Raw genomic sequence first — 13,922 nt, 5'->3', positions numbered from 1 at the left:
GTGGTTTCCTAACTGAGAAGGAGCAATTTACCTTGTGGAGCCAGTGTAGGTTCATTTGCTGTCCCACAGCTATGTGACATAGTGCTAAAATCTGAAAGGACAATCAAAAGAGAAGCCAGTCAGAGATCAGAATGGACAAGCTATACATGTTCATTCAGCATGTGGAGAAAATGCTGTAGCCCACGAAAGCTTAGGCTCTAATAAATTTGTTAGTCTCTAAGGTGCCACAAGTCCTCCTTTTCCTATCGCTACCTTGCCCCTCCCCCTCTAAAATCCTCCCCCCCCTCCACTGCCCCGCCCCGCCCCGCCCCTCCCCGCTAGAATCCCCCCACTGCCCCGCCCCTTCTCTCCCGAATATGGCGCGCGGGTGGGGGCGGTCCTCTCCTCTCTACGGTTCCGCGCTGCGCAGGCGCGGCCAGTGGAGCCGCCATTCCCAGCCCCCCGCGCTGCGGCCTGCTTGCCGGGGCTGGCCGCGGCGCCTCGCTCGCTTCTCCGTCCCGCGGCCTCTCTCCTCCCGCTGCGGGGAATCCTCTCCCTCTCCCCGGAGCAGCCGGCGGGGAAGCCCGGGCCTCGCCTCCTCCCCACCATGCGCCACAGCCTGACCCAGCTGCTGGCGGCCTCGTCGGGCGGGGAGAGCCCCTCGGCCGCCGCCTGGCAGCTCCCCGGCGCGGGGCCGGCCCCTGGGGCCGGAGGCGGCGATGGCGGGGAGGAGGAGCCGGAGGGCCCCCGCACCAAGCGGCCGCGCTGGGACGCGGCCTTCCTGGAGCAGCCGCAGCAGGCGCGGGGGGAGGCGGCCGCTGGGGCCCAGGAGCCGGCAGAGCAGGAGGACCCGTTCGCGGGGCTGGGGCTGGAGCTGGGCGATCTGCTGGAGGCGGCCCAGCCGCACTGGGACCTGGACGTGGAGCCGAGCGGCTGCTTCTGCGGGCAGCAGGACGAGCCGGAGCCGCCCCTGAGCGCGCCGGGCCGGAGCAGCGTCGGGGCCGGGGCCGGCCCGGGCGGGGTGGCGACCGGGAGCCGGCTGAAGGCGGCGGCCGCGGCCCGCCTGAACCGGCTGAAGAAGAAGCAGTACGTGCTGGGGTTGGAGAGCCGCCTGCAGGGCCTGGCCGCGGAGAACCGGCAGCTGCGGGACCGCAACCGGGGCCTGAACCGGCGCCTGCGGGATCTGGAGAGGGAGACTAACTATCTGCGGGCCGTGCTGGCCAACCAGAGCGCCTTGGGGCAGCTGCTGAACCGCCTGGCCGGGGCGGGGGGGCTCAGGCTCCGTACCAGCCTCTTCAGGGACGTGGACCCGCCCCATCAGCACCCACCACAGACCGGCGAGAGCCGCGACCACGACTACGCCCTGCCGAGCCAGGATGCTGGCGAGCTGGAGGCGGAGGAGCGGCCGGCCTCTGGCGGGATCTGCCTCCACGTGGACAGGGATCAGCTGTCGGTGGAGTTCTGCTCCCTGTGTGCCAGGCGGGCATGTGCCGCCTTCAAAATGTAGGGTCAAGTACCTGCTTCAGTCTTTATTCTCATCTGTCCGTGCCCACATCCGGGGTCCTCGGGCCGTGGCGGAGCAAGCAGGCCATGGCTTGAAAAATAGGGGGTAGGCAAAACTGGCATGGGAACGGCGCCCGTGTGTGGCAGAGGGTAAAGAGCTCACGTGAACGGCACACTTGGGAGTTTGTATTGGGTAAAGATCGTGCAAAATTGGCGCACAAGTAGTGCGCTTGGAATCTGCTTACAGCAGCGTGCTAAATATTGTGCAGCCTGACATATGCAGGTGTATTCGGAGCCCGTTTGCAGCAGTGAGTGAAAGATCATGCAAACCTGAAGCATGAAGGTGTGCTCAGTGCCCACAGTTGCCAGTAAAGATAATACTGTCTACCCTGTTTTGAATCAGATAATGTGTAGTCGGCTTATCCTGAAGAGCTGAAAATACTTGGCTTTTTTAAAAAGAAAAATGCTACTTTATTAGGACATCGTCACTGGACAGACTTAAGAACAATAATATTGATCAGCAAACAGTTAAAGCATGCATATAAAACTGTAACAAGTCTCAATTATACATTACTATTAAACCTCTCTGACAGTTTCTTTTTTAGGTGCTTGCCCTGCCAGGCTCCGTTGTGTAGGGGTTAAAGAACAGTCGTTTTCCACCTCGCAACCTGGTAAGGATCCATATATTCCCATAATGCGATATCAAACAGCTTGCATTGATGCTTAGTCCAGGTTTTTCTGATCATTGGTTTAGGACCAGTGCTTAGAAATGTTTTCTCATCCTGAAAGCATTTGTACTGATTTGCCGAAGTGTTTTCAGCTTTGGCCAATGGACAGGTAGTGGATATTAAAATCAAACTCTGGTTATTCTTCTCCTTGCCTATATTCTGCAGTGGAATTTTGACTTGATTTTAGTAGCCAGTATCTCACAAATTAATGGAAAAATAACGTACACTGTTTGCTTTCCTTCTCATAGTAGCAGTTTTTAAGATATTTGCTACTGAAATATGCATCTGATTAGGGGAAGGAACAAATAATATGGTAATGAGTCTGATGTGATTTTTTTTTTTTTAAGGTCTTCTGTTTTTAGACCACCCAGAACTATAAGCAAATGGTTCTCCTTTTGAAAGGTCAGCATTTGTGCCTTCCAGTGGTATACAATTCCTGATTCTAGTCCTCGTGGTTCTCAATATCACTTTAAAAAAGAAAATCACTTCTCATTAGTCTACTTTACGTAGTGATGTCAAATTTTGTATTTTAAACAGAACCCAAATATTGGTTTCAATTATTAACATTGTACAATGGCACCCTAATGCAGGCAAGTCACCTACTTTTTTCACAGAATTGTAATGTGAATTGCAATTCTAATTCTAGTTCACCATAAATAGTCTGTATACCCAAGATCACTGAGATTCCTTGTATTTCAAAAGTGGCTTTTTACTTAAAAAATTGCGTACACACTTGCGTAACTTTACTATGGGATCTTAAATTGGCATCTCTGAGTATTCAGAAATATCTCTAACTTTCTATAGTCAGTTAGGAAATACAATCTGCAGATGAACAAAGGTTATGTCTTGACATAGATGGTTTGAAAAAATAATGCGCATGCAGACCTCCATGTTTAGTTAAGAGAGGAGGAATAAAATAATTTGGGGGGTCACAGACAAATGTGTGAGAGTTGCTTTTGGATCAGCACTAATATTACCCCTATCTTGCAAGATGAATAGGTTACAAAACACCTTTTTATTTTTTGGTTGTATTAAAATGTTTAGATTATTTCCATGTATGTAAATTGGGGAAGAAAGGGTTGTGAAAAATAATTAAATGTAAAGTGAGGTTTCACAAAGAATGGGTCAACTTAAGTCTAGAGTTAATGATTTGAGATGTCTCTATTTCTAAAATGATTGAGTTAATATACTTAAACCTTAAAACTAAGGTATAATAAATGGATTTATATGTTGGATTAAGAGTAAATTGAAGGGTCTCCTTCTCTCAGTGATGTGCTTAAGTAGCTCCCATTAGTGGTAATAGGAGTTAAAGGAAGAGCAAGAGAAGAGACAACTAATTTCTTTGTGAAACATCACTGTTTGATAAAGTATATGTGTATTTAGCATCCTTGTTTTTCTTTATGCTAAAGTGGATACAGCTGTGTTGGGGCAGAAGAGACGGGACCAGCTGCTGGCCACATTTCCTGCTTTATTTTAAAAGGTAGTATAAGAAATGGGGGAAAAAGAGGTAACAGGGCTTCTGCTGTCTTTCATTTCAACTAATCTCACCAGTCCAAAATTAGTGTGATACTAATTTGAAAAGTGACTATGTACAAAGGTAGTTTTTTACTTCTGCTTTCTCTGTATTCAGAGTTACGTGCTCACAGAAATACAGAGCCGGCACAGCTAAGAACTAATTAGCTGTGGATTCTATTCCATCATGTGCAGTATCAGCTGGATTGTCTATTGAGTTCCAATTTTTTACACTTGCATAACCCCATTGTAGGCAGTGGGGTAGTCCAAGTGTCACTGAGAGCCTCATTTAACCTTTAGAGCTCTTATTTTTGGTGATATGTGAGCTGGGAAGAACTGGACTTAATTGAGCCTAGACTGAGTTTGTAGGGCTCATAGTTGGAGAAATGCATCTTTACTTGTAATCATCTTATTCAACAAAAATATTAAAACAGTAAGCATGGAAGACTGCCATGGCCTTTTTAGTAAGCTTTAAGGTAACTATTAAGTTACCTTAACTTAAATGTGACACTGTCTTGCTCTGTAAGAGGATTCCCCCTTTTTGCACAATTATAAACACTTTGTTGTTGGATCAGAGCAATCTGGGACTTAATCCTGGTCTCTAATATGCACATGTGCATCACTGCATTCTGTAAAATCTATTGCATATGAGCAACGGTTAATTTTACAACATGCAAAATGATGTGTGCTGGTACAACTAAAAATAGGATCCACCCCCACGAATGTCACTGCAGGGATTTTTAGTGCCTTCTGAATCATATGTAAGCCAAACAGAGGGGAAAATTCTTTGAATGCTAATCAATTTGTGCTATCTGTATGGAATATTGTTAAATATAGCTTTTTGAAGCAGAAGCCTTGAACTGATTTCTTAACAATACTTGAAAAACTTGTAAATGTTTCTTTGTAATTAGCTCTGTGCCGTACAAATAAGAATACAGTACTATAATAAAACCAGATGTGTTGATCTTTCAATTATGGGCTCAGATTTTTTCATTTTGTTATTAACTCAACAATTTTATTTTTAATGGATAGATCTTTAGATGGTTGGGAATTGAAAAAGGGAGTGCTAACAGTGTTGCCTGTACATTTATATCAGATGGGAAGCTTTTTAAGCAAGAATATAAAACTGGTATTTAAGAGTTAAACCATACTTTGATTTGTCTTACAGCTTTACAAAATTACTTTTTCTTTAAATGAACAACTTTTATGGGTGGGGATGGAATAAAACTGTTGCTGTTTCTCAAGAGTCGAAGATGCAGTGACACTTTCTCCTTGGAGTTTGCAGTGACCACTCTGATTTACTAAATACATCATTTAATAAATAACACTTTAACTGTGTGCAGCATTTCTTCAAGAAACCATGTAACTTAAGTAGAAATCTTAGGTCTGGTCCACACTAGAAAATTGGGTTGGTACAACTACATTGGTCAGGGGTGTGAAATATCCACATGCCTGAGTGGTATTGTTAAGATGACTAAGTAAGTCCCTATGTAGACCATGCTAGGTCGATGAAAACATTGAATTATCTACACCAATGAGAGAACCAATTGGATTATCTACACCAATGTTGGCGTAGGTAGGGTCTGCACTGAAGCACTATGGTGGCACAACTGTGCTGCTGTAGCGTTTTAAGTATAGACACACCCTTAGTAGCTTCCTCCATGTTCTGGTGACATCTCTCTCTTGTTCATTTCATTTTTTTTGCTTCGTAATATTGATGATGATCTACTCTTTCTATTTACTGTCATGTTGTTAGTTCATAATTTTATGTCCTGTTCTTGTTTCACATGCTAAATTGCAGACTAAGGGCCAACAGAGTGCTTGTTATATTTAGTAATAGGTACGCACGTAAGGCCCTACTTGAGTTGTAAATGATAGTCAAAAAACTGTGGCTGAGTTGCAGACAAGCCATGGAAAATTTTGGAAAAGTAATATTGGACACTATTATTTGCGGTAACAAAGTCCATTATTACTGGTCCATGATTTTCTGCTGTTGGCTGCCTGGGGCTGAGAGCGGGGACTCTCGCAGCTCCCACTGTCAGAATTGCCGTGGAAGCCTTTTATTGCGGAATCCGCAGTATTGCCAGTTAAATATAAGCTTACACATATAGCTTTTTCTATTTAGACTGTATTCTGCAATATGTTTATCTAAAAATGTAGTAAATGACAATAATCAAATGTTGAACAAATTGGCTAAAGTAGATGAAATGCAACTGTTAATTTAGGCCTGGTTTACACCTAAAATTTAGGTCGACATAGCTGCGTTGCTCAGGTGTGTGCAAAATCCACACCTGAGTGGTATAGCTATGCTGACCTAACCACCAATGGACATGCAGCTAGGTTGATGATGGAAGCATTCCAGAAGAATGCTTCCATCATCAATCAAGCTACCATTGTTTGGGGAGGTGGTGTTCCTTCAATAACAAAAAATCCCTTCGGTCATTGAAGGCTGCATCTACGGTACGGAGTTATGCCAGCAAAGCTATACCACCATAGCTATGCCGCTGCACTACCTGTAGCATAGACATGGCCTTACACTTCCCAAGTGGTTTACATTTCTGGATATATGCAGAGGTTTGAGAGTACACAGTTGATCAATTTTAACAGGTTTTTAGAGTTTGACTGCAAGGCTGTATCATAATGCTCAGTTGTTGAGAAAGTCTTAAAAAGATGTTTGTTCTTTGGACAGTGTGTGTTGGAGTTGGTGTGTGGAGTTACTGGTTGCCTCTCTATCTCTAATTTAGGTAGGCATTGCATGAACTGAAAGCAGTCTGACTCAGTCTACAGCAGTTATAACCAAGGATAAGATTTTTGTCATGGGAGTCACAGATTCCATCATGACTTTCAGAGACCTTGGTGACATTTTCTGCTTCAACTTCAATCCTGTGCTTTGAGGTGGCAGGCCTGTGGGCTCCCAGATTCCATGGGTCCTGCAGGGGCCCTGGCGCAGTTTTAGTCACACCCTTCTTCCCCCCGGAAGTTAGCCCTCACTTTATTTTTAATAAAAGTCAAAGACGGGTCACAGGCTTCTGTGAATTTTTTTTTTCCTGTGACCTGTCCATGGCTTATACTAAAAATAACCATGACAAAATCTTAACCTTTTTTATAATAAAAGTGGGGAAATACCTCAGGAAGATGATTAAATTAATGAATAAAAAGAAGTTAAAATGATTTAAGCAATAATGTCATAAGGGAGTGTATTTCTTGGCTTAATGAGCAGCTGGAAGAATTAATGTCTGGCTTTGTTTTGTGCTGTGCACTACCAAGGAATAACTGATTAAAGGTTATAATTGGTGTTATAAACTGAACATACACGTAAACAGAATGGAATCGCCATTTTGTGTCTTAACTGCATGAAGATAGTGCATTATTTTTCATTGCTGATCTTTAACTACTAGAAAAAGACCATTATAGTAATCAGTAAGAAATAGGACTTCATTCTCAGTAATCTTAAATGCCTGTGCATTTTAATAGCATTGAAAATTAACCTTTCTCTCTTTTCTCCAAACAGCTTAGCAGCATCTGGGGGAAAAACAATTCAATTTTTCTGCCACCTGTAACTGCCTGGAGAAATGGTATCAAAGTAATTATGGGGAGCTATGTCACAAATTTTGGCATCTACTAATGTATCTGAGTTAACAATTTTTTTTGTCACTTGCCAAAAGTGGAGAGTCCTAGTGTTTCCTTTGAAATTTTGAGGGACTTGTTAAAAAATAAAGCAAAGGCTTTATGTATAAAACTTTCATAAAATTACCCATTTTTAAAAACCTTTAATGTGTTTTGGGGATTGTGTATTTGGATATGGTATCTTCTGCATGAAGGAAGGCATTGTAATCCGTATACAGCCTATTATACTATTATTTATTTAGACTTACAAAAGCCTCAGTAGGTGTACATCATATGCCCTGGGTGTCCAAATGGATATTTTGTATTCAGAAACTTTTTTTTTGTAGTTTTAAGCATAGAAAAACATAGGTCACCAGTGGTAGGTGATAGGTTTTATCCTGTTGAGATTAGAGAGTGCCAGGGATGGGGCTTTCTTGGGAGGTGTGCCTGTTCTGGGCTTAGGAGAAATCAAGAAGAGGAGGGGAGTGTTTATTGCCAGGAGGATTGGTAGCAAGGGGAGAAGAAAGCTGTTGCTGGTTGTGATAGGTGAAGTAGTGTTTTGTAGCACTGTTCATAAAACAGAGTTCTGCTCATGATGGTACTCTGTTAAGATGCAGGCTTCTCCATTCCTCTCCCCTCTAAAAACCCTTCCTCCCATAATCTGAATCACCATCATTCCGGCAGAAGGTTAGACCTTGACTACCTTCAGAATCCATCTGTATTGCTTCTTAATTGAACAGTAGATTTCACCTTTAAAATGCAGTGAAAGCTACTGCAGTGATGATGTTTTTGTGTGTAACTTGTTTTTGCCATGATAGTAGGAATCTCTACAGATAAGGATGTAACTAAAAATAATTATGACCGTACCTCTAACTGCTGACTTGGGATTTTAAACACTTTTTTTTTTTTTCTTGCTTAGTTTTCAGTTGACTTTTGGCATAATGTAACATAGATACTACTTTTCATAGTATTCCTACAATTTGTGTGATCGTAGCTGTTACGAGAAGCTACATAACTCAACCACTTTGAATTTTTATTTTTTTTTTGGTGTGAAATGCCAGAGGTACTGGGGCATACTGAGAAGTCTTGTATGTATAAAAATAAAGGAGGCAAGTAACCCTGCATTGAAACAATTTTTCCCTTATCGATGAATCTTTAAATAGCCATGCTAACATATTGGACTGAGAAAAATTGCATCAGTAACCTAAAAACAATTTTTTCCTTGTGCAACTTACAAGTGGATGAATTAAAAACTTTTCAATATCAGGCTTTGTAACTTTAAACAGTGACTGGCCAATAGCCACAATGTGTGTGTCCCTATTTTTTCCATCTCCTGATATAGACTAACTTGTTAAGTTTTTACATTTGAATAAGTTATTCAGTGCAAAAGAATGTCATCAGGTGAACAGTCTAAAAAAGGTACAGGGCTGCAATTGTTACTCTTTAAACTAGTTTAGTTTCCAAAGTGGAATGAATGTAATGCTAATTAGTCTGATTAAATGCTGGTTTGAGCTAGGCATTGATCATGTAAGCTTTTTCTCTCTTGGGGTTAAAAAAAAAAAAAAAAAAAAAGGAAAGGAGAACTTGTGGCACCTTAGAGACTAAAAAATTTATTTGAGCATCAGCTTTCGTGAGCTTAGGGTTAGGGTTAGCTGTAGCTCACAAAAACTTATGCTCAAATAAATTTGTTAGTCTCTAATGGGCCACAAGTACTCCTTCTCTTTTTTGCGAATATAGACTAACACGGCTACTACTCTGAAATCTCTCAGCTTTGTAATGCAGCTTTGATACTGTCCTATAAAATACCTTTGTTCCGGTCCTGGGACCTAGAGTGCCGGTGGTCACTGCTGAACAGTACAGGGGCTAAATGTTTGTTTAGATGAAATCCAGTATTGCAAGAAAAATACAAGGGAATGCTGGAGGTCTCAGTGCTATGTGTGCGGAAGGAGGATAGTGTGGTTCCATTAGCTAAATTGTAAATATAAGGCCAAATTCTGCTAATTTTTCCCTGTATAAATCAGGCTTACCCCACAGGCTTTTAATTACCTAGGAAAGTAGAATTACTGTCGTATACATGATTGATTCTCTGTCATAGCAATCACATTGCTCTTCTTATACCTGTCAATTGCATGCACATAATTTTTGGAATGTTGGACAAATACAATAAAACAGCATCTGTGCATTCCATTTACACTAGTCCAAGAATATAGATTCACTGACAAACATGATGGTTGTCTTCAATAAAACTCTAGGCTCGGGGAACAAAAGCACAGATCACTTTCTCTTTAGAGCAGGCTACCCTTGAACAAGCTGACATATATTGTCACTCTAAAATTTGGGGAGCCTGCTGCCTGGCAGTTTACTACATTTTTGTGAAGGGTGTTCCATGTCCTTCAGATGTATTTGGTATGTGGAATTGCACTGTATATTTGCAAAGAAGATGCATATCTATGCCCTTACTGTACTTACCCCTTCATTAAATGTGTATACCTTTAGAGTGTTTCAAATTAGCATCTCGCATAAAGCACCCTAGAATGTGCTGTAGTTGAGTGCGACTGTACCTTGACATCAGCCCAGACCACTTACTTTGTGAGACCCGAAGATGTCTTTGGTAATGAGGGCTGCACATTACTCTAGCAGCACGATCACAGGTTTCAGAGTAGCAGCCGTGTTAGTCTGTATTCGCAAAAAGAAAAGGAGTACCGGTGGCACCTTAGAGACTAACAAATTTATTCGCGCATAAGCTTTCGTGAGCTACAGCTCACTTCATCGGATGCATTACGATGCATCCGATGAAGTGAGCTGTAGCTCACGAAAGCTTATGCTCTAATAAATTTGTTAGTCTCTAAGGTGCCACCGGTACTCCTTTTCTTCTAGCAGCACAGACCACTTACAGCCTCTTCACTGACTGTCCTGGTTAGAGGAAAGCTAATGAATTTTATGTGCAAAATTAGATGACAGGAGGCTCCAAAATTCTTTCTGCTTCCTGGTATATGGGTATAGAGGCTTTTAAATTAACCCCACCCCACTTTGCCATCTTCTTTTCTATCTTCTCCATCAGACTAGTAAAAGTGGAAATGAAGATATTTGGTCTGCCTTTCAGCGTTCAAGTAACAATGCAGAATACTGTATATATTGGCAGAATGTGTCTCAATTTTGGGAAGTAAAATCTGGAAGAAATTATTCAGAAAGTTAATACTAAAATTGGATGGGGTGACTTACAATCAATGAAGAAATTTCACAACTCATCAAATTTACATTTAAATAAAGTTTTGCCTTTTTTTTCTTCCTTTTTTTATTGAGAAAGACAAAGGATATTTAAGAATTTTTGGTCCTGCCTGAGATCTTTTCTATATCTAACAGCAGATTACCTTAAGGTAAGGGGAGTAATAGGCATGAATAGACTCTTGCTCTTTATTTGTAAGTAGTAGGCTTGGCATAATTCACTGTTTCCTTTTTATAGTTTTGGTGGATATCAGTGTTTGTTTTTAAGTGCTCTTTATTTGTATCTGTTTAAACTTTCACAGTTGTAGGAAATTATAGGGGGCATCAGACAATTTAATGATGAGATTCAAAATGTTAAAACTTTTTCTTAGTTAAAACACAAATTGTCAACATCTGATGTCAAAATGTATAAAGTGAATATTCTTAAATCAAACATTTAAGTTATCAAGCACCATTTTTCTTTCTTTGCCTATCTGCAAATTTCAGTTACCCTCAAAGGAAATATTATTTTGTAGGTTTGTGTGTCTTTACATGAAATGGACACTTGCCAACATTTACTGATAAAAATCCAATCCTTCCAAAGCCTGTTTAAAAGAGATGTATGCAAGGAAAGAACAATGTAATATAATTACTTGACATCTCAATCCTGACAGGAAACGAACAATTTGATGTTTTTCTTCTGATCATATTTCAGTGTGGGCAACTTTTTAAAATCAGGTTTTGAAAACTTGTGTTCCAAGTTTTCTCCTGGTTAATTGAAAGCTGTCATGCATGTAACCAAGTCTGGCAAAGTGTGCTGCTGGAGTCAAAGCAAAACTCACTAACTTCAACCATCAAGGCACTGCCAGAGAGCCTTCAAAGTTAGAAGTATACAGTTTCACTTCTACATCAGCTTGAACAGAGGGAGACGGAGTATTTTGAGCTAAATTTTGGTGTATCTGCAGAAAATCCAAATTCAACACAATCAGGAAGTATGATTTTATTGGTCATTTTGAAACAAACACTAACCTTGAAATTGTAATATTTTTAAAATATAAAAGCTCCCAGTATGATGTTAGTCTGATTGCTTCCATTTACTTTCATAGTGAAGATGAAAGCATATCTTCAGAAAGATTTTTCTGCCCTCGAACAGTACAAAACACTTCAGGTTTTTCTAGTAGAGATTAGATGAATTTCCTATTTCCTATAACTATGGAACACCACATATAATTCTCAGTAAATTGTCAGCAGGAATTTATATATGCTCTTGTGTAAGAAAGAAGGTTGGAGAGGTAATATTTTATTGCACTGACTTCTGTAGGTGAAAGTCAAGCTTCTGAGCTACACAGAGCTCTTTAGGTGTAGCTGAGGAAAAGCTCTGCATAGCTCAAAATATTACCTCATCCATCTTGTTTCTCTAATGTCCTGGGAGCAACACTGCAACCACTAATGGAATATATGCTCTTCTGTTGTTTACAATAGTTTTTGTGTACCTGACTCATCTCTTTAATTTTAGAACAGTGTGATAGACTTTATATTTCTGGTCTGATTTTATTGTGGGTGGAAGTACATTGAAATGTTTTTAATAATGAGCTGTTTAGTTTATCTTCTCTTCCAAAATATGGGAGTAGTGTAATCTTATACTGCCGTGCTTAAATAAATGTGTTAAACATGCACATAGGAGTAAACGTTACTTCTTAAAAAATGTGAAGATGTGAATCTGGGCTGCAGTGCTCTCACCACAGTAAGACAAATTCCGTTTCTAAGAGTCTAACCTTGAATTTCAGAGGGATAAGCCTCAGTCTTTTTGGGATATAAGTGGGAGTTACTTATAGACTAGAGCAGTGGTTTGGAATTGCAGCTAGACATTAGTTCCTTCCTCTTACTGCTCCCCTTTGGCTAGAATGTAGAAAAGCATAAAGTTGGGGTATTATTAAATCTATCACTTTATATCAATTTAGAAACTGATATGAAGGTGCTTGCTTCTATAAATTTATGTAAATAAGCTTCATTAACATAAGTACCTTTTATACCAGTATGGCTGCATCTACACTAGGAACTAGTATTACTTTAACTGCTGGCTATTAAAGCAAATGCAAAAATTCCATAGTCAAGCACTGAGAACTTCTTCTGAAGTTAGCTCTAATTCAGGAAATTAGAGGTGGATTGGGTCTAGAACCATCTTGTCCAGAGCTGCTTCTGATCCCTCACTCCACACCCTCAGCTTGGAGGAAAATTTAAAGAGTTAAGAAACCTAACCCCTGAAAAAAAAAACTGATAAGACTTTTTCCTCCTACAGCTACTCAGATTTCCCCAGGACTTCCAGAAGAGGGAGAGCAGGTTCTGGTTATCTTCAGAATGCTGAAAAAGGTGTTTTGCATTGTCTGTAGCCAAACTCTGGAGCATTTGTTCGAGTTGATGAGAAAATAAAGCTAGTCCTATGCACACATCCATTATTAAGTTTAATCTTGTAGGATAAGCTCCTGAAAAGACTTAAGGGGTTGTTGGAAACAAATTCAGATTTTACAAGCTCCTGCCTCACCCCCCCAAAAAAACAACTCAGTCTGTCCCCTGCCTGATGGCTGTCCTTGCAGCCATGGCCACATTGGCTAAGGATGCAATTGCTGCCTTGTATGGGGGTCTCTTGAGTTCTTTGCCCTCTCTGATGTCATTGCCCTGCTGCTGTACAACTACTCCAGCATGGAGGGCAACTGTAATAATGATTTGTGGATGTCTTTTCATGGAACAGAACTGAGCATGTTTGACTAATTCACTTCCCTGTCTTATGTAAAAATGCCCAACACACTGGGTGGTTTAAATAATAGGCTAAATTAAGAAAACTTTCCTGAGGGCAAGATGTTTTGCTGTGCAATAATATCCTAAGGAAGTGATGGAAGCAGGGGTTTGGTTGGCATTCTTTAAACTAGACAAGATCCTATTACATGGGAAATGAACAAGGACTGATCTAGATTCTGCATTCTTGTTTTGGAACAGATTGTCTCAACTCATGAGCAGGTAAAATAAATACAGTGCTTATACTGTGGTAACTGTATCCATATTGCTTTTTGGTTTGTAACATTATGAATGAAAACCCAGGTTATAGATGTATCTTTTGTGTAATTCTGTTGATGAACAGGTGCTCAAATAAGGTGTAAGGTATCAGAAGTATTAAATTACTCAAAGTTCAACTTCACTCAAGCCTGGTTTACCAGAGCACCAAAAAAAAAAAAAAAAATACTGCCAGCAAAATCCCTAATTCAATGTCGAATTAACTCAATTTGATATTAGTACTACATACCTGTGCATTGCCTCTAGACTATGTGGTTGATATGAAGGGGGAGGGGAAGAGACATGGGTGTATTAATGCAGCAACTCTAATCCCATTTGACT

The 13,922-nt window shown here is 40.8% G+C and overlaps 1 protein-coding gene across 5 annotated transcripts; it reads left to right on the top strand.

The window, feature by feature from the left end:
* Positions 1–586: 586 nt before the first annotated feature.
* Positions 587–13,579, top strand: CREBZF (CREB/ATF bZIP transcription factor). 5 transcript variants are annotated; one of them, XR_005291999.2, is made up of 5 exons: positions 587–1,482; positions 2,076–2,153; positions 3,620–3,690; positions 10,636–10,705; positions 12,832–13,579. XR_005291999.2 is itself a non-coding variant. In XM_038396152.2 (3 exons), the coding sequence occupies exons 1-2, from the start codon at positions 587–589 to the stop codon at positions 2,122–2,124; spliced, it is 945 nt and encodes a 314-aa protein (XP_038252080.1). In that variant the 3' UTR covers positions 2,125–2,153; positions 3,620–4,694. The 5 variants fall into 5 exon arrangements, 2 of the variants coding, with proteins under 2 accessions (XP_038252080.1, XP_043360045.1); XR_005291997.2 differs by lacking the exon at positions 10,636–10,705; XR_006277561.1 differs by lacking the exons at positions 10,636–10,705; positions 12,832–13,579 and adding an exon at positions 7,234–8,053.
* The last annotated feature ends 343 nt before the right edge of the window (positions 13,580–13,922 follow it).

This window comes from Dermochelys coriacea, chromosome 1 (assembly GCF_009764565.3).
Source record: "Dermochelys coriacea isolate rDerCor1 chromosome 1, rDerCor1.pri.v4, whole genome shotgun sequence".
Taxonomy (NCBI): Eukaryota; Metazoa; Chordata; order Testudines; family Dermochelyidae; genus Dermochelys; species Dermochelys coriacea.
This window is presented reverse-complemented; position numbering and strand designations above follow the sequence as displayed.